General features: G+C 37.4%; 1 protein-coding gene across 1 annotated transcript in view; it reads right to left on the bottom strand.

The window, feature by feature from the left end:
- LRRC7 (leucine rich repeat containing 7) overlaps window positions 1-24425 on the bottom strand; it is a 470136-nt gene that overhangs the window by 144154 nt on the left and 301557 nt on the right. The window contains exons 9-10 of the mRNA XM_036494635.2: window positions 8675-8749; window positions 2254-2398 (exon numbers count right to left, since the gene is read on the bottom strand). Of these exons, the coding sequence (XP_036350528.2) occupies window positions 2254-2398; window positions 8675-8749 (220 nt within the window). The remainder of the gene's footprint in view (window positions 1-2253; window positions 2399-8674; window positions 8750-24425) is intronic.

Raw genomic sequence — 24425 nt, 5'->3', positions numbered from 1 at the left:
GACCTAGTCCCAATGCATTCATTCCAAGGTTGGATCACATATCCTATGATTTTCCCTGCGGCAGGAGTTTTGAGGCCAGTGGTCCAGTTGGGGATATCCCCAAGAAACTTCACCTAGGGTGAACCCAGACCTGACTGTAGCATATGCCGGCCAGTACAGGATTTGGTTCCATCCATCATTGGTGTTAGTCTATATACACATTGACGATTGTAGTTGTCTGATCATTTATGTCTCCAGGCTCATGTCTTATGCTCATGTCTTATGTGGTTCAGGCCAACGCAGTGTGCCAAATATCTGGCCTTTGTGCAAGCCAGCAGTAACTGCAAGTTAGCTGGGGTGACCACTGGTCTGCCCCTAGCACCAGTTCCTGTAAATGTCAGTAAGTGCAGCAGACTAGTTCAGTCTGTCTTGCATACAATCCAGCTGCCATATACTCTTATGAATGTTGCAGTTTATCTCAGCCCACCCACCTCACAGCCCAGTCTACATGTGTGATGGGCGCTTCCATTTTATTTAGCCTGGCCCACCCCCAGGCCTGGCTTTCATGCAAAGTAGCAGGAGTCGTAGGCCAGCAGAGGAGTGGCCACTGTTTTCCTACCAGGCCTGGTTCCAGTTCTGAATTTTGAACTTCCCAGTGAGGTAGTGTGATCCAGTCTGACATGACTTGTACCCTGTTCTAGCATTGCTAGCAGATGCTGCAGCAAAGCCTGGCCTGTTTGCATTTATCCTGGCCCTTCCATGTGCCAGCAGGTGCAATGGCCTGGCCTAACCCAACCATCCCCCAAACTCAGCTCACCTGAAGATTGTTGGTTGTTATAGTCCTGCCCAGCCCATTCTGCCCCTAATCCTAGCTCTCATGCTCACCAGTGGGAATAATGTGTAACTTCATTTGTCAGAGTGAATGGTTTCCTTCATTATACTCACCACTGTGTCTGAAAGTTTTCTGGTTACCACCACTTTATCCAAAGTTTCAGGAGTTTAGAAACATGCTTGGCTTTCTATACTATCTCAGTGTCATACTTAAGCCTATTTAAATTATTTTATAGTTCAAATAGTTAAAAACCTGTCATGCACTAGATAAAGTTCTCAGACTGATGAGGTAGCAATCAACAAAAATGTGTACTTTGAATACATGCAGGTTTTGCTCTCCTTATGTACTTGAGGATATATGGGGTGAGTGAGAAGGAGTGCAAGGCCTATGTTTCTGTCATCTTTGACCCCCCATACTTCATTGCTTGTTACAACATTAATCAGTTTTTCTTAAATTACCTGATTTATTTATGACTTTCAGTAAACAGTCATGTCAGTCAGAGCCTGGAAATGTGGGAGTGCTTAGTAAAGCTCTATGTTACGTGTTATGTTGGAGGAAGCCTGAGAAGTACTGTCATAAAATTTGCTATGTGAGTCAAAAACATCAAACCTGAAAAGAAAAAAAATGCTAGACAGCAACCTGTTGAAATTAAGTTTTATTTTTATTTGCTTGAAGATATGGCAACAATAGAAGTAGTAAAATACTGAAGAAAAGTTGGAGAAACTTCCATATATCTAAACCTCACTTCAGTTGGAATATCTTGGTTGGGACAACTTTAAGAAGGATTTTTAAGTTCCAGGACATATAATACATTTATTGTGAAGAAGTTAAAATATAACTTCCAAAATTATGTTCTTTCATGAATGATGGCAATATATCTATATAAAAGTTTACTTATTTAGTCTTTCATTATGTAAAAATTCCTATCCAAAATTCCTATTATGCGATAAATTATATTTCCTAAAAAACTTCAACATGTTGAAGGCAATGTACCTTTTCAAAATAGAGTTAAGAATATAGTTTTTTATTTGTATGTTATTGCTATTTCACAGCATGTTAAAACAAAATGAAAAACAGATTGTAGCAATATAGCATTGGTAGAAGCTGCTGTGATAATATAAGTAGATATACATAACTGTCAAATTACCCTAAATCTAACCTATGCATGCCTTATATTAACATTTTACAATAGGATATCTAATGGTTTTTAAAAACATATCAATAAGGTAGGATAATTTTAACCAAAGTTCTTTAATTTGAAAACTAGAATTAACATTTTAAGACATTTGTTAAATATTACTTTATAATGTTGAATGGTGAATTTGTTAATTTTAAACATCAGGCTAATGATATACTACATATGTACGCATTCAAAACCATGCTGCTAAAAATAAAAATGATACGTTTGAACCAACATTCATGACAAAATGTTATGTTCTCACCTATAGAGTCAGGCAACTGTTGCAACATATTGGATGATAACAGGAGATCCTCAAGTGCTTCACATCCAGAAATATCCATGTCAACAGTTTCTATTCTGTTTTTTGACATATCCAGGTATACCAACATCTTTAACTTCCCTATAGACTTGATGACATTGCATAAACTCAGGGTTAGTTGAGAAACTTTTCTAAGACACTTTGAAGCTGTGACACCCAGCTTTAAATCTATTACAACAGTAACAAGTGTTGGCAAGATTATGGAGAAAGTATAATCCACATGCACCATTACGAGGAATGAAAAATGGTAATCCACTTTGGTAAACAGTGTGGCCATTTCTCAAAATGGTGAGCATAGGGTTTGTTTTTTTTTAAACAATGAAACAGCAATCTCTAAGTATGTGTCTGGTAATAAAAATACATGTGTACATACAAAAAATGGCCACATTTGTATGATTTATACATCAAAATGCATAGCACCCAAATGTCCATCAGTAAATGAATGGATACAGACAATGTGATCTATCCATCTAACAGGAAATAATTTGACAATTAAAAAGGAATTTGACAGTACTACAGACAAAGTTAGAAATACATACTAAGTCAAAGCAATTAGTCAAAAACAGTACATATTTTATAACTGCTCTCACATGAAATGTCCACGATTGGTAAAGCTACAGAGAATAAAAAAGTAGAATACAGTTGCTAAGGACTGCATGGAGTGAGACATGGGAATGACTGCTAATGAGTTGGAGTTTCTTTTAGGGGTGATGAAAATGTTTGAAAATTAGATTGTGTTAATGGCTACATAACCACGTAGGCATGCTAGCATTCACTATATTTGTTTATGATATGTGCCATATATTACAATGAAACAGTTAAAAGCTAAATCGTGTTGCAAATCAGCAGTTAAAAACTAACAATAATTTCAAAGTTACCACTGAATGATAAAGCTAACTAACTAAATAATACTGTCAGCAAATAATGCATGTTGATGTACTGGTTCTCAAAAATTCTGATGTGTTAGAAAGCTTTAGCATTACTTTTCTTGGGAGTAAGTGTTTGACTGGTTTAGATGCTTCTGAGTTGCACTGAGCACCTGGCTTCAATACCCAGCTCTGCTCTTGTTTCCCTCTTCCTGCTTGTCCAGACTCTTTGAGGGAACCATGAGAAGTAATTCAAGCTGTCAGATTTCTGTCATCCGTATGGGAGACCTGATGGAATTTGAGTATTTCTCAACTTTGGCTCCAGTGTTGGATCATTGCAGGTGTTTGGGGAGTAACTAAGAACGAGATCTCTCTCTCTCTCTCTCTCTCTCTCGTCCTCTTTCTCTCTTCCACTATTAAGTAAATGCACAGTCAATTAAAATTGCAAATTAGGCTTTATTCTATTAATTTGATTCAAGAGTTTGTTCTTTCAATAATCCTCTGGGCATCTGCTATATATATCAATACCTGTCTTATATTGGAGAGTAATCATGAACCATACAGCTAAGGATGGGAAGAAAGAATTCACAGTGGTGAAGGAAACTTTAAAACTTGTAAAAAAACCATAATATTCTGTGGATATCCAATAAAATGAACATGTAGAAAGTGCCACAGAACAACAGGGAAAGGGCTACAAATTGGCTGGCAGACACTACTAATCGATAAAGGAGTTGCTGTCCATGGAAGACAGAGCATAATGTGCATCCAAAGAGAAGCGTGAAAAATTACAGTAGGACTGAAGGACAGTGTGAAATTCAAAGTGGCTGTTTAGTGAAGTGGGGATGATAAGAAGGAGCTAGTGTTTGAAAGATCTGACGCAGTTGTAAGGAAATGTAAAGTTTATAGTAAAGGCAAGGAAAGCTACTTTAAGGTTTATAAAATGAGGAATGACATAATAAAATCTGTGCATTGAAAAAGAACAAGTTCAGGGAAAAGTCAAAGGCAGATTCATGATTGGCGTCAAGGAGAATCATTAGAATACAGAAATAGTTTAGTTTGTCAGTTAAAACAACAGATGTGGAAAATGAAGAAGGCATATACTCCAGGGAACTTAGAAGCAGAATTATTGGAGTAGTAAGTGATGCTGAGGCAGGAGAAGAATCAAGTCATAGCTAAGTCTAGAAAGAGACAGTGACCACTTAGTTCAGCCATGACTGCAAGAGATAGGACAGCAAGAAAATCACACACTTTGGTTGCTCAATAGCTTGGCTCCTTGTGTGGTCTGTTTTATCTATCTTACTGAGCTGCTACTTATTTTAGAGTGTAGAAAGAATGTAATAAATTATTGTTGCCCTAAGCATACCATTTGATTTAATACTTTAAATTGTTTTATTCAGCATATGTTCTGCAGAATAGAAGAGCTGTCAACATCTGGGAACTTGTAGGAAATAGAGAGTCCCACCCTAACCCCAGACTCGGATGCTGCGTTTAAACACACATTCAATCTTAGAGGTTGGGTAACATCATGCCTTCCTTCCCGGGAAGTGCAGACAAAGATAGAAAGTCATGAAAGACTGCTCTTAATAGTATTCGAAGGAAAGGAACATGGAAAGAAGGAAGACAGGACACATAAAAGAACCCGTCTGTAATGAAGAATCGAGAAAGTTCTCAAACAACTCTGCAAGGAACATTGCAGCTGATGGTGCTCTGCAGTTGACCTAAGTGGGGACTGAGGTATTGTGTCTTCCTGTCACTGTATTAACAGGTCATTGGGTGGAGATCTTCCATTGTGGGTGTGTGACTTTGTGTGAGAAGGTTCTCTTTCAGAAACAAAATTCAGAAAAGGGTGAAGGGCTATGAGCAGTACTTCCAGAAGCTGGAAGAATAGATTATGTTTTTCATTTCCAGAAGAGGCTGTGTAGCACCACCTACATTCCAAAGTCACTGCATTGTAGGAGTTGGAGCTGAAATTGAAACTCACCTGTATCAGACTAGAGTACAAAGCTCACTTGATTATATTAGCAATTCCTGATGCTCATGTCTATAATTAAGCCAGAACATCTCTCCATCTCAGTTATGTCAGCTCCCCACAGGAATACACTGGAAACACAGCCTGATGTAGTTGAATAGTGGCTGGGTTAGTAACACAATGCTTTGAGTGAGTCAGGCCAGAAGGCTCAGTTTCTCCCCCTGCTTAGCAATATGCCACTCGGGAAAACACTATTAGTTTACTTCAAATTTTCTACCCGAAAGAAATGTAATGCCATCGCAGACTATTCTTTCACTGATCAATAAAGGAGTGATATATTTGTTTATGTGTGTGTGTGTGGGGGGGGTTGGGCCTTTTTTTATGGTAAAATGTATTTTACCCTTAAAGCTTCCTTCATTACTACAGTCAGTTTAACACATAGTTTGGTGTGTAGTTTTTAAATATTTTTTCTGGAAGAAAAATAACACTTTGTTTATTATAGTTAAATCTTTCCCAAGTTTCAGTGTAATACTTCTGTTAAAGGCTTCTTTGAAAAACTTTGGTGGTGAAAGCTTTTGAGGCAAATGCGTTTGAGTCCTTGAGGGTGTTGGCTGTTGCTACAACAAACCTCTGGTCACAGAGCAGTCTGCAGGTGGGCAGAGGGCAGAAAATGAAGAGTGCAAACCTCAAGGTGTACCGCAATACTAAAATTTGTTTAAAATAAATGTAGGATCAATGTTTTAGTTAGTCATGCTTTGGCTAAGTGACCTTAGACTGATGTTCACAAGATAAAGCCAAAAATAACTCTTAAGTATGCTGTCATCAATTTGTTTCACTGATTTATAAAAAGCATGGGAAATAATATTCTGGGTTTCTGAAAGTATTTACAAAGTATATTACTTTTGATATGCATCTTTATATAGGAATATATGCGTTAAGAAAAAAAGTGAATTTGGTTTTGAAGCTTTTTCTGTGAAACTGATGGACATGGGCTGCAGGCTGCATTTAAGATAACCCTCACAAATTCAAGTGCTTCAGGACGAGTTAATGACAACCATTTGCCAGGACTGGCATTCAGAAGGCTACGACTATTTATGGTATGGAGGTGGAGAGTATTCTCTCACAGGATACAGCAAAATGTCAAATTCAAATGTACTGAATCAAGCAATGAAGTTACTTAAAGCCAGCACATTTGAAATAGACAAATCAAGCAACAGTAGACAGAAAATTCACCATCTTTCCACCTAAGTGATATGTTTCTTAAGGAACTTAACAATGTGAGTTGATTGACACAGATCTGGGGCGTGTACTGATAGTAATCAATCAATCAATCATATGAATGTAATTCTTAAAGGCCTGATATAGATATAGAACTTTGGAACAACACAATAGGCAGCAACTATTGGAGCTGGCCTGAACTACGACTCCAACATTCACTGACTACATGACCTTAGGATAGTCATTTATTCTTTCAGTGTTTCAGTTTCCTCATCTATGTAAATAAATCCCTATAAAGCGATGGAGCTAAGAAGATTCCATGAATAAACATTTTAGAACATCTAGATAGTGCCTAGCACATGATAAATTCTGTGTATTTTTGAATCAATACACTGAAGAAGGGCAAATTTCCAAATCGACATACATTCTAATTCCTCACGAACTTGACAAGTGTTTTACTTCTTGGCCCAAGACTTGTACAAATATAGTACAACTACATTATAGTTCGTCTTTTTTCACAAGGAATACATTCCAAGACAAAGCATGGGTGACTGAAAGGGTTCATAGCATCAGACCCTTTGCTCACATATGCTATTTATTTCCTATGCACACATAACTATGATAAAGTTCAATTTATAAATTAGGTAATAAAAGAATAACTATATAAGATAGCACACTTATAACACATAATGATGATTATTTGAAACTTATACTTTATTGAATTTTTCATTTAATATTTTGGACCATGGTTGAGTGTGGGTAATTGAAATCACAAGAAAAAAAGCATGAATAAGACAGAACTACTGTGCCTTCGATAGGCACTATGATACTACGATCCATAGTGGCATACAGGTCTGTTTCCCTGCTATGAATGAGTTCTTCAAAAAAATTGATTCAAGGCCTTGAAATGCCATAAATATATTTAAGATTATTAGTTATATGGACTGCAACTCTGAAATTAGGTTGGTATCTGATTTACAGAAATGATTTGAGAAATTGTTATTATTATTATTGTAAAAGACTTATTTTTAATTGAAGAGCAGATGTACAGAGAGAGAAGGAGAAACAAAGAGATTTTCCATCTTCTGTTTTACTCCCCAGACGGCTACAATGGCCAGAGCTGAACCAATTTGAAGCCAGGAACAGGAACTTCCTCTGAGTCCCTGGGCCCCAGAGACTTGGGCCATCCTCCATTGCTTTCCTAGGCCATAAGCATAGGGCTGGATTGGAAGTGAAGCAGCTAGGGCATGCATTGGTGCCCATATGGCATGCCAGTGATTGGAGGTGGAGGATTAACCTGTCAAGCTACCACACTAGCCTCGATAAATTATTTCTTGGGTAAATCAATAAGTGAAGGATTTACATACTCTTTTGTGTCTGTGTTGACAGGAGAAAAATATTATTTTGATGAGAGAAGAAAATCTTTTTCCTTAGTATTTTTCCATGTAGTCTCCTTTATGTACTCTTAATTTTTCCCAAAGAGGGAATAGGCTTATTGTTTGAATGCTTTTGTAAATATTTGAAGAAATATTTAACGTTAGTTCAAAATAGGAATGAAATTAGCTTTGGGAGCGCATGTAACTTCTGAGTTGGCTGAAGAATTATTGCATCTGCACCTGTCTTGGATGCTCTCTACAATCCCACTAGTCTGGAGTTGGCCATGACAACTGGAGATGTGTTTGCTTTATGTGTATGTGTGTTTATGCCCATGTTTATTTAAGTGCATGCATGAGGAGAGGCAAGTGTTATATTGGGAGTTAATCTTTTACTAGATAGTAAAAGCAGGACTAGTCACACTTTATGTTTTACTGGAGACTTAGTACTCAAGAATTTTTTTTTCTGTGATTCTTTTTAGTGGAGGAAAAAACTTAGTATAATTAAAATTTTTCATCTTTAGTAATGTGAGCTTTGTCATTTAAAATATTCATGTAGATTATCCTGGAGATTAGTTGAAATAAGGATGATTTTTTTTCTTTTAGGATAGTGAAAGAATTCTAACAATATAAACAAAAATCATTATCCAGTTACTTGTAAGAATAAAGTTGATTTTAAAAAACATAACTTGGTGTTACTTATGGTATTTTCTTTTAAACTACTATTTTTTCACATTTTAAAACAATATGTATAAAAAGAGATTACAAATACACTCCTTCAACAAGATAACCAGAGGATACATTAAAAAAAACAGTTAGTGAAAAACTTGATGATTGAACATTTTTAACCATTATTCCACTTTCAAGGCAAAAATTGGGATTTAAATTTCTGAATAATTATTACGATATGCAACCAAAGCATTATAAAACTTACATACCCCAGGTAGCACTTGCAATGCATTATTATCCATCCACAACTCTCTTAAATTTTGTATTTGATCCAGAACTTCAGGCTGGGAGAAAGAAATGCAGGAGAGAGAGGTAAAAATTAGTCTTTTGTTTTAATAAATATTATGTGTACTTTCTTGGAGTCTGAGTATTTATTTAGGAATTAGTGTTAACGTCTTAGAAAATTCCAAGAGTAGCAACCAACAAAAGCGGTAGTCCTAAAGGTAATCAACAGAATTATCTGGAATCAATGAGAATAATCACAGTAAAAATAAAATCTATTACTCAGTTATATTCTTTCTTAAGGTCTTAGCATGATGTTTTGTAGCATAAATCAGAACAATTTAATACCTGCATATTTCATTAAGCTTTGAAGGGAAAGAATATTTGTTTTTCAGTCACTCTATCCTCACATCTTTGTTGCCCGCCATTCATTATACATGGCACTTAGTAGCACACACAGAAACAGATTCCCTAACTCAAAGTTGTCTCTAAATCCTGCTTCTTGGGTGACAGACGATGCAAATAGGATAGGGCTGTCATTGCTGCCAGCACCACTATCTTCCTTGTGACATCCTTTTCCTAATTTCTCCCCAGAAATTATCTCCTCTCATTTTTAAGCCATGTGCTTTCTTTGATTTTTAGGTTGTTCTCACCACTCTAGAGGAGTGAGAGGTCAAAGCTAGACAGTTCACTCTGTTCAACTGGCCTGAGAACTGATTGTGCAGTGGGACTAGGATCCATTCAAAAATCATTGTAGAGCAATGAATCATTGACTAGGAACTCTGGGGGAAAAACAAAACAAAATAAAACTATTGCTCATTGCCAGTAAGTTTCAAACTGGGAATGAATGGCCTTGGGAATTTCAGCCTTGAGGAAACAGGAGATGCTGTCTGAGGAAGAGGGCTTTCCAAAGTAAGTGTGGTTAAAAGATAGATTGTAGTGTGTTCATATTAGCCCAGCCTTAAAACAGAACTATAGCCAGATTTCTTTCAACTGAAACAACAAAATATCAATGTAGTTCAATGAAACTTGTAATGTTATTTAGAAAGCCAGTGCTTTTTGCAGAACACTTATGGAAATAGATATAACTTAGATTTCCATCAAGATATTGATAATTATGAGTCATGGAGGTTATATACATATTCAAGACACATTAGAAGTGCCTTAAAGACTTGAAGAACTACTGTGCTATTTGTATGTGATCTTCTTAGCCTGCTATTGCAATAGTATGTTATGTGATTCCCAGGAGAAGTTTCTTTTATAGCAATGATTAAAACATAAAGTTGGAGACATGACATTATTTTTTTGAGTCACAGGCATGTCTGAATTAGTATGGAAGATATTTTTGTGCAGGCAAACATTTCCACTGCCATTTAGATCATAGGAAGTAGGCTATGAAGTACTTTGAATGACAGATTGGGCAAAAATAATAATAATGAAATCAACTGAGGTTGGATAGCAAGAGGAGGGCCAGCTGGAAAATCTTAGTCATTTTTTGTGGCTTTTCTAAGTCTAAAAGAAACTTCATTTAAAGAGAAGAGATAGTGTTTAATAAAACCTCTTATGCATATTCTAAGATAGAGACTAATGAATAAACTTGTATCAAAAACCATGTAGACTAGATTACCTATAGTAACAAATTCTGGATTCTCAGTGGCTTCATAGTTCAGGTTTATGCCACATGATCTTGTTTCTTTAAAGATGTGTTTGTTTACTTGAAAGGCAGAGCGTGTGCGCCCACACACACACACATTCTCTCTCTCACGGTTATTTCCAAAAATGTTTATACTGCCTGTGACTAGGCTAAGCCTAAATCAGGAAGCAGGAACTTCATCCTTGGCTCCCAAATAGATGTCAGGGACCCGAATACTTCTGTCATCTACTTCCATCACTGGTACACTAGAAAGGAGGTGGATTGGAAGTGGAGCAGCCAGGACTGGAAACATCAATCATCTGGAATTTCAGTGTTGTGTCTGCAACTTAACCTGATGTGCCACAACTCTGCCATGCTTCCATGATGTTGTGACTGTACCCTTTCAAGAATGCTGGAGAAGCCAAAACATACAAAGAAGCTGGAAAACTCACCTCTGCTCTTGAAGCTATTGGGCTTAAGTGACATGACTCATTTATGGGTACAACTTATTGTCTAGAACTGTTTGTGTGTTCCTAACCTAGATGCAAAGAAGACAGGGAAATACAGGGGAAATTCATGGGTTGTTTGGTGAACAAAATGTTTGTTTCATACAATGTAAATGTATGAAAAAGAGAATACAAATAAACACAGAGCATATTTACATTTTATTCCTGGAATTGTTAAGAATGAATTTATTTATCTTTCACATCCTACACATAATACCAGCATCGTGATGTATAATGTTATCTCTGACTTTCAGAAACTCACAAAGTAAAATTTAATTCTGAAGCAAACCCCAGAAGAATGAATTCATGATGCTCCAGCAATATGAAGGAGGGGGAGTCATGTGAGCAAGAATCAGAGAAAAACTGCCAGAGTGAGATGAGAAGAAATTGTCCAGTAGAAACAAGCTACATCTTCTTAAAGATCCACTTATTTTTATTAAAAAGGCAGAGTTACAGAGAAGAAAAAGAAACAGAAAGATCTTCCGTCTGCTAGTGAACTCCCCAAATGGCTGCAATGGCTGCAGCTGAACCAATCTGAAGCCAGGAGCCAGGAACTTCTTCCAGGAGACAAGGTACGTTTTAACTGCAACAGAATGTTAAGTTACAGCTCTCTTTATGAATATGAATTGCAGGCAGGTTGCTTAATGAGTGCTAATTTGAGATAATGTGGCTAATTATAAGTAAATTCAACCAGTTAGGCCAGGAGGTCTTTTATCTCTCTTTTAAAGAGATAGGATTTTATCATACCAGTGAAAGAACATCACTAAAAGATTTTTAATCAAAGCAATTTTGGCTGATAAATGCTTTGAATATATTGCTCTAACCTCATAGAAAAAAGAAAAAACAAAAAACTAATGAGAGTCAGTAATGAAAGAGGTAATAAGGAATAGAGGGGAGCTGCATTCTGGCATTGTAAGACAGAAACGGGAAAGATAAAATAGGACGATACTATCAAAGAGGGAAAATTAAAGACAGAGAAATTGGAATAAAAATAGTAAAATAAATTGTAAGAGGTTATCAAGAAGATGGAGTTGTTTATTCAAGAGCAGACTGACCTTGAATAGAAGTGAGCGAGAAGCCTCATTTGCTTAGATTTGAGGAAAGACGCAAAGGCTGGATGGGTGCTGATGGACATGGTGGAAGAAGGGCTGGAAGCTGAAGAAAAGCATGTCTTGAATTCTCAAATTTTCTTGATGAAGTGGAGAACGGGTGGTCTGTTGAGCAAGATGGGGCAAGAATTTTGCATATGTAGAACTGCTGGGGTCAATGGCACATACTAAAAAAGTTACAGAGGAATCAAAAAGGGAGCTTTATCAATGAATGTTATTACAGGGAACAATTGACAGTCAAGAAGAGAGAAGATACTAAAGACTTCGGGTTTTTAGTAAGTCAGTGAGGAAAATAACAGGAGAATTTGGGTGATATTTGACACATCACATAATTCCTCTGTAATTTCTCTCACACAGTTCCACTGGGGATCATGGTGGAACCATAGGCGTGACAAATTGGAAAGAGACAACTGATACTAAACTATGATTCTGCTCTGTTTCAAAATGTCATGTTTAACCTAATCAATAATGGAATAAAGTTCCAATAGCTCTACTTTATGGATAAAGAATCTGTTAATCTTTGTCTGGGGGAAAATAATAATGATTTAGTGAGACTGACATAACTTCATTTGAGATTGTCATTCAGGTCTGTTTGCTCTAAAGAGGACATCATGCTATTGCTTAAAATTGAAATTCCAAAATAATGCAGAGCTGATGATTACAAATGGCCAATAAAGTGAGCATATGTTTGAATTTTAAATAAAAGATGTTTTTATTGCTAGATGCTGTAATAAATAGTATTCAGAGGAAACTACAAAAACTTTCTAATGATAGTAGAAGCAAAATACAGAGTTAAGTCAATAATTATAAAGAAAATCACAACGTGAATAATATAATGCAATAACATCTCATAATCGATGACAATTTTAAATTGGATTTGTTGATTAAACAAAACAGACTAGATTAAAAAACACTAACACAGAAATTATTTTTCTTCAGGCTGCTTAATTTCATTCCAAAGTCCAATTCTCCTCATTAAAAATAAGTGAATTGGAGGGAAACCATGATGGATAAATAGGGTGAGGACATGTTAAAATGGATGGAGAAGGATTATTGGAGGAGAAGCAGAGAGTGCACGATCCTGGAAAACTGGAATGGGCAGGCAGATGGCAGATGGAAACCTGGAGACCTGTGGAAATGGGGAAGTAGCAGAGACAATAGAGCAGTGCTGCAGTGGACAGACATCCCAGTGGTAATAGGAGCTCCACTCATGGACAGTTGGGAAGGGAGATCACTGGAAATTCAGGAAATGACTCAAGCCATAGAAACATGGGCCCTACTGTTTTTTTTTTTTTTAATCCAATCAAAAGCAGAATCAGCATGTTGGAGGGAACAGGGTGGATTTCATGGCTCAGCAACTTCCAGGGCCATATCAGACACCATTTTGAGCACTGAGGTAAAGGCATGAGGACAACGGCAAGCTATGCATGTGTTAAGACAGGAAAGAACTCACTTCTGGCTCATTGCATCTCACTGGTTCTTTTGGGAAAACAATATCCATCTGACATCCTATGGGTTCCATTCAAAATAGGTCTGGGTTGCCTGCTGAAAACATGAGCAGGAGAAGGGCTGAGTAGGAAACATTTTGACTGCAACACAGGGTCACAGAGACTGGAGAGTGGAAACCCTGGTGCCCTGGCTGTGGAAGCCATAGCAGAAACAAATCACAGGAAACAGGGTTGAAACTTCCTGGGGGAGTTGAAACTCACTGGAGGGAGTGGCGAGAGTGACTCAAATGCATTGCTAGGTACTGAACAGCATCAGTAAAGGTGATTTGTAGACCTGTGGATGACATAGCTTAAAAATCAGCCCCAAGCAGAGGAATCAGATAATCTGAGTTACAATGGCTAAGGGCAAAAGAAGAGACACAGGCATCATGAATAAAGATATCAATTTTCCCCAGCAATGCATGAGAGCATTTTTTTTCAATTTTAAATTAACTGTTGAAGATATTGAGAAACTGCAAGATAAAGAAATAAAAAGATATCATTATAAAGCTTTTTAAAAGTAGCAAGAAGCAGTTACAACAGTTCAAGGAATTTGAAAAATACATTACAGAGCAAATAGCAGGCTTGAAATCAAACCAAAGTACAACAGATGAAGACTTTAATAAAGCAAATTCAAATTAAATGGAAAGTCCAAATAATAAAATGAGTTGGGCAGAAGAAAGAATTTCAGAACTGGAAGACATCATATGTGAAAATGCAAATCCCTGTGCCCATGGAACCTTGTCATGAAAATAATATTGGAAAAGATAAATTAAAAAAATAAATGATAGCATCAAAAGGCCAAATTTAAGGGATATGGGGATTCCTGAAAGTGTGGAAGGGAAGCTGGGTTAAAAGATGTGTAGAATATAATAATAAATAAGAAATTCCCCAACATGGATAATAAAGGGGGAACCAAATACAGGAAGAGCAGAGAACCCCGAACAGATTCAATTGGAAGCTATTCCTGACATGGCAGATGATAATCAAGCTTTCTTCACCTGAATATAAGGAAAGGATACTTAAATATGAATGCTAGAAAGGTCAATTAATTTATTTTGGAACCCCAATCAGATTCACAGCTGACTTCTCAGAGGAAACTCTACTGGCCAGAAGACAATGGAATGATATATTCCAGATGCTAAAAAAAGTTGTCAACCCAGAATAACACCCAGAAATGCTTTCCTTTGTCTTTGACAATGAAAGAAAATACTTCCAAAGCAAATAAAAACTTAAGGACTTCACCTTTACCAAACTTGCCCTACACAGGTTGCTTAAAGGTGTGTTACAGAGAAAAGAAACCAACATAGAGAACATCTCAATCAAACCACAAAATAAACCTAAATTAAACAACAAAAAACCCAATGTCAAAATGATAGGACCAAATCATTAACTATCAATGTTAACATTGAATGTAAATGGTTTAAATGTGTCAATCAGAAGACATAGATTAGCAGAGTGGACCAAAAATGAAACCCGTTTATCTGCCACTTACAGGAGACACGTCTTACCAACAAAGATACATGAGAAAAGTGAAATGGTGGAAAAGAATATTATATACTAATGGAAAGGAAAAATGTATTGGTGTAGCCATTCTAATATCAGATAATAAAGACTTTGACATGAAAATGATTAGAAGAGGTGAAGAAGTGCACCAAATAATGATTAAGAGAGCTATTCAACAATAATAAATTATGACTATAAATGTATACACATTAAAGGATTTAAAGGAAGATAGAGAAATGCAATATAATAATATTGGGGGACCATAACACCCTGCAAACTTCAATGGGCAGATTGATGAGACAGATATTTAGCAAGAAAACAATATAGCTCACCCAAAAAATAAAACAAATGCACTTAACTGATATTTATGGAGCCTTTTATCCTACAGAACCAGAATGAACTTTTTTTTTTGTCAGTACATGGAGCTTTCTCCAGTGTTGATCACATTATAGGCCACAAAGCAAGCCTCGGAAAATTTAAAAAATTTGAAAGCGTACCCTGCATCTTTTTAGATCGTTGTGGAGTAAAAACTAGAGTCCACTAAGTCAAGATATTCCAGAAAATACAAAAATATCAGAAAACTGAACAACATACTTCTAATGTAAATGGTTATTGAAGAAATAAAAGAGGACAAAAAAAATTCCTTGACATGAATGAAGACACCCCCAGCTGTAGATAACTATTCACATTGCATTGTACTTAAGCAAGTGTTACACTGCTGGGAGAAGAGCAGCCAATAGCTGGTGGGTATTCTGGACCTGGTTAATGCCAGATTTGTCAACTATACCAGTGTGCAAACATAATTGCTTATTGATTGATTGAGTTTTTAAAGTGATTGAACAGGCCACTGCATTTGGAGGTAAATGAGTAGGGTGAAATCAGGTGGTTTGCAGGAGGGAAACCTGAGGACCATTCTGGGGCAGAACAATGCACTCATGCGCATGGGTTTCCTGAGCTGGGCTAGTTGGCATTGACCACCACTTACTGGTACACAAATAAGCTAGGGCTGGGTGACTGCCTGGCAGGTCTGATGCACAGTATCCATCAGTGAGTGTTGGGGTAGCAGACATGTTAGACTGGGCCATGACACTAATCAGCATGTGGGGGCAGATTATATGGGATATTTGTGGGATCACCCATATGGGACTGCAGTATCCACTGACTTCCTTGAAAGCTGGGAATGCTGATGCGCCAAGCTAGGCATGACTATGAAACTCCCTGACACTCATGGGAACTGAGGTTAGGACCAGCTGGGTTAATCCAGGCTGCAGCACCCACCAGAATAGGCTGCAACATCCAACAGCACACACAAAGGTCAAAACGGGGTGGGGTGGACTATGCCAGGTAAGGACCTAGTACCTGCTGGTATACATGAGACCCAGGTCTTGGCGTGGAGCTGGTGAGGGAACTTGGGGAATTTCCCTGGTAGGCTGTAGGTTCTGCTGGTGAGCGTATGAGTCAGGGCTGGATGTGGACCAGGCTGGGCTATGTGGCTCCACTAGTTGGCAGGTGTGTTGGCTTGCTCTGAGTGGGGGTGGGGTGAACAGGGCAAGGTCTAGCAAAACTACAGCATGCTGGCATGTGCAGGAACCAGGAAGGGGTGTGGCCTATGCTGGGCTGTGCTAACACACCTACTGGTTTGCATGAAAGTCATGATGGGGGCAGGCTAGGCAAGGGTAGGTTGCTAACAACCAACAGTGACAGTTGGGACAGGTGATGGACCAGGGTAAGCCGGGCTGCAGCACTCAATGGCAAATACCAAGACTGAGTGTAGTCTATCAGGCTGGGTTGGAGCAACCAGCAACACGTTCAACATCCATGGCTGGGAACAGGCCTACGAGGGGAACTAAGGGGACACCCTGTTGGGTCAGTCTGTAAATCCTGCTGGCAGTATGAGAATCAGATCATGGTACAGGTTGGGCCAGGTTGGGAAAAAACATTTGACAGTTAACACTGGGGCTGGAACTGGGGGCTGACCAAGCTGGGCTGGGATCCAGTACCCCCAGCATGAGCTGGGACTAGGACCAGGCTAGGTGGAGCCAAACTGCAGTAACCCCCTGGTGAATGCTGAGGCAAGACAGGCCATGCCAGACTGAGTTGCAGAACTCACTAGCACACCCCAGGACTTGCAGTGAGCTATTATTCCAACTGTTGAGCATAAGAGTTGGGACTAGGGACAGGCCAGAATGGGCATGGCTGCAGCAGCTGTTGGCCTGCATGTGAATCGGGTTTTGGTGAGGGCTGGGCTGGGTGAGGCTACTGCATCTGAGAGCTCTTACAAGAGTCAGAATGTATGCCAACTGGCTGGGCTTTGCTGCGATGTTTACTCGCAAGTGGTAGGACAGGGTGCAAGTCAAGTCAGACTGGACCACAGTATCCTCTGGAAAGTTCAGGGTTCAGAACTGAGTGGGTCTAGTATAAAAGTTATGGGCACTCCTCTGCTGGGCTGCAGCTTCTGCTGGAGTGCACATGGGAGCCAGGGTGGACTAGGTTGGACAGAGCAGTGGTATCCGTTGACATATATGTGGACTGCACCGTGAAATGGGGTGGGCTGAGCTAAGCTGCAGCACCCATAGGTGTATTTGAGAGCATCATTGAGATGTGGCACAAACTAGACTACTCTGCTGCACTTACTGGCATCCACAGGAACTGGGGTTGGGTGTGGGCCTGATAGGAGTTATTGGGAGTTGCACAACTAGGCTGTAGTTCCCACTGATGTGCATAAAGGTGAGGTCTGTGGCATGACAGATATGGCTGGGCTGCAGCACCTGCTGGTTTTTATTGGAAATGGGACTGGGAACAGAACTAACTGGACAACTACAATCGCCATTGTGGCTGATGTTGGTGATGATGTGGTCCAACCTTCAACCACATGCATGTGTTCGGACTGGGCCTCCTTCACTGATGATGCCTATTCAGTGGACAGGTGCATAATGGGGACATGTAGCCCAGTTCATTTTAGCCTGTGAAGAACAGCAAGTGTCATGTAAAAAGATTGAGAGCAGAATAGGCTGGACAACTCTCCTGGACAAACTTTGGCAGCAAGTGTCTGGGGGGTGGATGAACCTCGGAAGGATTTTCTCAACCTTGGAACAATGAGACCAACAGCATCTCAGAACCATCAAAATCACTCAAGCAATACCTTCAGAACATTCTTCTCCACATTGGGATTTCTAATATCACATCAAATGGACATGCCCCATCCCTAGGTACTGATGTAGTTTGGCACTTGGCAGTAACTCATCCCTCTCTCTCAACCTCCTCCCCAGTTACAGGAGAAAAGGCAAGAAAAGGAAAATTGGAAGAATTTTTCCCACTCACTGTTTCCCATGCCTCAGTCCTCCCCATGCTAATCAGTGGTCTCCATGGGCATGAATCCTTATCAATGCAAACAACATCAAAAATAAGATTATTTTAAAAAAGTAATCAATGAAGGCATCAACACAACATATCAAAGCTTTTGGGACTCAATAAAGGCAGCGCTATGAGGGAAGTTCATTGCAATCAGTGCTTATATCAAGAAACTACGAAGGCAGCAGTCAAATGAGCTAACACATCTGATGGAGCTAGAAAAACAACAGCACAATAATCCTAAGATTAACAAAAAAAGAGTTTATCAAAATAAAGAAGGAAATAAACCAAATAGAGACTGAAAGGACAAGACATAAGTTCAGTGGATTGAAGAGCTGATTTCCTACTCCACTGGTGGTGGGAGTATAGGCTAGTGCAGCCACTGTGGAGTTAGTATGGAGAATGCTTAAAGAACTGAAAATTGATCTGCCGTATGACCAGCTAATCCACCCCTGGACTATATTCAAAGGAAGTGAATTCTTTATACAAGAATGTGACCCACAACCTTATATTTATAGCAGCACAATCCACAATAGTGAGCACATGGAAACAACCTATACGCCCTTCAAAAGAAGAATAGACAATGCATAGTCCTTCATGAATGTTACTGAAGTATCTTCATAAATTTCAAAGCCCTCATCTTGAATGTCTGAGGATTTTTGTAAGGAAAGGTTTTTATTTTGTTCTGTTTTCATTCATTGTAAAAACTAGAGTGGGAACACATAAAATGAATTTACAGGAAGGTGGGCATAAGTGGTCATCATAGGAGCAGTGGCATTTTCTCAGCTACATTTGTCTAACTGAAATAACCCAAAAGTATTTGAGAAGCAATAATGCTACTATCAAGTAAGCAGATAATAGAAATCCTAATAGATAATAAAAACACTAACAAAAAAGCTAATTTCTTGGTACTAATTTACAGTAAAGTAATTTTGCAAGTGTTTTTTGCTTGAACTATTCTCACTGAACCTTTAAAACTATCCAAGGAAGCAGGTACTGTCTTGGACAAGTGGTTAAGAGCATGGTTTCAGGGGCTAGACTGAGTTCATACCCGGTCTATATATTTGCTATATAATTTTGACTCAAGTTCTAAGTCTTAATGCTCAATGCTTATGGGGTGTTAGCAATTATCTACATAGTGTACAAGTGAATAAGACATAATGAAGCAAGTGGATGTTTTAAAAGAGATACAGTCAGTATGTGGTGGAAAGCAACCATGTGTGTTTTGTAAGATAAGATGAGTAAAATTCAAAAGTAGAGGAATATTCTTGGGAAAAAATGATTCGCATCTGGTGTGATGTTATTATCTAGGCAAAGGGCCTTGGAATGGGGATGGTATAAGGATAGCTTGAGAAAAAGGCACACTTTAATTCATTCAACAGTCTTAATCAATGAGTAACACTCTATAATGTTGCAAGCATTGGAGAAAAAGTGATTAAGAAATCAGAAAAATCCTCATGAGGTTTAGTTTCATTTTTCCTGCACTGGATTCTAAAATAAAATTAACAATTGAAGAAGGGAAGAAATTCTGGTTTCATAATCTCCATTTGACTTATTACTTTCCACCCAGGAAGACGAAATTGATAGCCTCTTACGAATCTGTGTCTAAGACTGTAAGCTGTTTAACATACACAATGTGATCTTATAATTCAAATGTATCTTTTTGTTTTCTTTCTCAAAATCTGCAGCCCCTTACTTGTTCAACTGTCTATCCTAAAAGCATTGGGCCATTTCAGCATGATTGTTCTTGCTTGTAAGTCTTCCCATTAACCAAAGAATATAAAGCCTAGAATCTTTACTGTATCATTTGACCCTTGCCTACTTCTCAGTTATTTCACTATACCCTCTGGCTTCAAGGAAAACAACTCTTTGCGGTTCTGAGAGACATCATGTTATCTTGCCATCTGGCACTTTGAAATGTTCTTCAAATCCGCTCAACTGAATAGGCAGGCATCTTTGCTGGGTTGATTGCCTACTACAGGTTATTCTGATCTCCTTGAAGCAGGGAAGGGAATCTTTTTTACCCCAAGGTTGTCGTCACCTCTTTCTAGGGTAAATTGCATATATTAGTGCTTGCTCCAAAAATTTCATTTTCATATAATCAAATAAAGAATCTAGTTTATGTTCATTTTTTGGTATATTCCAACTCAGTAACTCATTCTCAAGATAACAGGCTATGAAAACAATAATTTGTCATTTTGACACCTTAAGTGCAAATATACAGCTGGCTGATCATTACCACCAATATTTTCAGTTCACTCATTCTAGTACTGCAGAACTCTTCTGTGTCAGTTATGTATACGACATGTCATTGACACGCAGAATTTATTTTGTCTGTTCAAATATCTTTGCTTAAGAGGAGAGTCACTATATACAGGCCTGATTATAAACAGTTTCTGGCAACTGTCACTTAAACTCTTTAATAACATTCACTTTACTGAACTTAACATTGATTGAATTCAACTTTCTGCCTAACTGCTCCAATATTTGCTGGAGAAAATCATAGTTGACTTGTTTCACTGTAAATTGATGACAAACGCCTTAAATGGAGTCTGAATACAGCTTGCAATCCGACTACTTTGTCCTGAGAAGTTGCTTTTCAGCTCTGCATGACTCTTTTAGAGTTATTCAATCTTGTCAGAAGTAAATCTCGGTTTATAAATTACTCGTTGTTCACTGAAAGAAGCAAGCATTCAGAGCTAGAATAACTCCAAGGATATTAAAGCATGATCTTTGATCAATTCATATGTGCAGTTAGAAATCTCTGTAAAGGAATATATGAATGTATTTTAAGCACAATTAATCCAGACTACCATCTTCTACTATGCAGATTTTCCCACCATTATAGTTTTTCTGATATAATGTGACACATTTGGAATTTGGTTTGGTTGAAGTTGAGTTGGGGGGAATATCTAGTGTATTCCATTTATGCATTTACAGCCGTTTCTGTGGTTCTCTTTCACTAACTTTCTCTGATCCTGCCAAATCCATGTGTCCTTCTTGTCCAGATAGATTCTAGACCTCTTGTCATCACAGCTAATTCTAGATCTGGAGTTATTTTCTTTCTGTACACACATTCACCATCTGTCTCCCCCCGATCACTTCTAGTCAGCACACATACTATAGTTTCAACATTTATAATAGTTCTAGTTATGCTGAGTCCACGGTTCCTTTCAGTTACTTCCCCATTGATTTATTCTTCTTAATAGAAATGCAAAAGTAATTTGGCCCCACTTCTTTTGCTTTCTCAAGTCCCAATTTCCTCTAAATTCACTTGATCATGGCATTGAAAATTGCTTTCATGTAAGAGTTCATGACTGCCATTTTTAAGCTGGGATAAGTAGAATTCAGTTACATAAATGAAACTGAGTATTAACTACTGAAGTCAGATATTATATGAAAAATAGGGAAAGAAAAAATAATTACATATCTATCAATGCAAAATTTACATTATTTAATTGCTTAATGGAGGTTTCCTGACTATTTTCAAGAGAGAAAATTTTCAGTCACAATAAAAATTTTATTCAGGAATCTTTAGATAAATGGCTAGTGTTCATCAATATAACTTGGAATTACAGGAAATTATTCTATATTACATTTATTTTTCTACCTCTGGTAGTTGAAATGTAGAAAAATATATGCACAATATTTTATACACAACACTTCATGATTTTTATATTTCTAGCAGGTAACCTCTAACACTATGTAAACTGTTTTACTTCTTCTGGATAAGACAAACATGCTTTCCAGTTAGTACTTTTCAGTGAATAAGGAACAAATCTGAATCATTACAAAGCAGTGTCCTGAAATACTGTAAATGAGAGTTCTACATGCACTATTTTGTCTGGACCGGCATTTAATTCTCTGGATCCCAAGCACTTAGTAGTGGACCTGTTGTAAAAAATTCTGGCAATGATGCTTGAAGGTCATAATAATGTCTTACAAAACTAGAATGCTTTCTATACCACAAGATTATTTTTGTTCAAATGATTTTGATGTGATTCAAAAGCTGAATTATCTGAAAGGCAGTATCCTTATCTAGTACGTAAGGTCATTCATTCTTGGTTAAACTGCATAATGCACAAATGTTTGCAATGAAAACAGCAGAAGTTAGATCATTTCATTAATTAAAACACTAAACTGGAAAATGTGCATTATCTTTTCCAGCTGAAAGCCAGTAAGTAAAGCTGCTGCTTATGTCAATATCTTTAACTTTGCTCAATGGAAGTGAGAATGAACGCGTATTAAAACTTGTTTAAGTCTTTCCAGATGAACATCATTTGGTCATGTGTTTGTTAGCAAGAACAACTCACTGGAGACAGGTGAGAATTGAATCATGGCAAAATCCATATTTTGTTCTCCAAACCATCCTGTCTTCAACTGGTATTAGGTAGGAAATGGGAACCTGAGTCATAACTTAGCTTCCATCTTGCCTGGTGGAAGTGCAATTAATGTTTAACATATACTTATAAAACTAAAAAAGGTCATAGGTAATAAGCAGAAGCCTTTAATTTTTCTGTTTAAATTTTCCCATCCGAGAGGCGGAAATGCTTATACTTATCCAACTTGGTGATATTAGCGTTATGAAGTGAAATTTCCTGTATTATGCATCGTAACTTTAATCCACATATTGAGGACTGTAAATAATATAAAAAATGGAGTGTTCTATAGGTTATTTTAATTAGAATGTGTCATTTACTTTTTAAGAAAATTATTATATTGTTTTATGATATAATTTCATAGATTCTGAGATTTTAACTCTTCCCTATCCAAGCTTCCTCTCCCTCCCCAATGATTTTCCTATATTATTACAATAGTATAGTCCTTTATAAACAGTCATAAGTCCATCAATCTGCTATTTAAGTGTATCCCAACATTTTAGGTACGTACAATGGCTGAGAGTCCAGTGTACTACTATCAAGATATATTTAGCAGTTTCATTGAGATTCCATTTTTGATTTGGAAGTAGAGATGCATACTACACATCTGGACATGACAGTCTGCATTATACAGTCTTGTTTTATTATTCTTCAATGTATTAGTTTTACTACTTTTGAATATACTACTTTCTATTGTTATAATATGTCCTAATCTTTATGTTTCAGTTCTGTAATTTTCAATTAGTGATCATGTTGGAATAACAATGGTATGAATATTGTGTTATGTTTATTATGTTTCCATATTTCACAGAAACAACATAAACAGGCAAGACCAAATTTATTTATTTATTTTTAAAGAGACATTTCAAAGGCAGAGTTACATAAGAGAGAAAAAGAGACAGAGTGAACTTTCATTCACTGATACACTCCCCAGATGTCCAAAGTGGGGTCCGGACTGAGGTCAGCAGCCAAGAGCTTCTCCCATGTCTCCCACATGGATGCAGGGGTTTAAGAACTTGTGCCATATTTTGCTGCCTCCCAGGCCAGGGGCAGGCAGTTGGATTGATTGATAGTAGTGTATTTGGGTTTTGAACTGGCACACAAACGGGCTGCTGTTATCACAATCTGTGGCTTCATCAATTATATCACAATGCTGGCTCCAGAGAAAATTTATAACATTCTATATCTGTCCTTGAATGTGATTATTCAAAAAATTTATAAATCAAAACAAAGAACTTGTGATGTGTCTCATCATAGGTGTTAATACTTGGCTCTTCTGAATAGTTATCAGGCACTTACAAAACACCAACCTTATGTCCAGCACAGTACGGAATGTATGTGCAGTGCACTTAGGCACATGGGCAATGGCAAAAATTGTTATAGGACTTCAGGCTAAATATTGGTGCAGGTTAATGGAGAGAGACATACAATCTAGGGCTAAATATGGTGGTAAAAATTATTATAGTATCCAGAGAAAAAAGAAAAAGGAGGTTGATTAAGTACAATAACATAAGTATATCTGAAGAAATACTTTGTAACTAATGAGAGAATAAAGTCAGTTATTTTTGGTTATGTTTTAATATATCATTATTTCTCCATTTTACAATTGTGCTTTGTTTTAATAGGTCATCAAAATGTATCTGTTTTTAGTTGCTATAAAGGCACAGAAAATTGAAAATTAGAACAGGAACAAAAATCATATATATTCTAACAAGCTACTAAGAAACAGTGTTACTAGTTTGTGTATTTCTTCTTTTTTTATTTATG

Source organism: Ochotona princeps, chromosome 2 (assembly GCF_030435755.1).
Source record: "Ochotona princeps isolate mOchPri1 chromosome 2, mOchPri1.hap1, whole genome shotgun sequence".
In the NCBI taxonomy this organism is placed as follows: Eukaryota; Metazoa; Chordata; class Mammalia; order Lagomorpha; family Ochotonidae; genus Ochotona; species Ochotona princeps.
The sequence above is the reverse complement of the archived record's forward strand: the minus strand, read 5'-3'. Positions and strand labels throughout refer to the sequence as shown.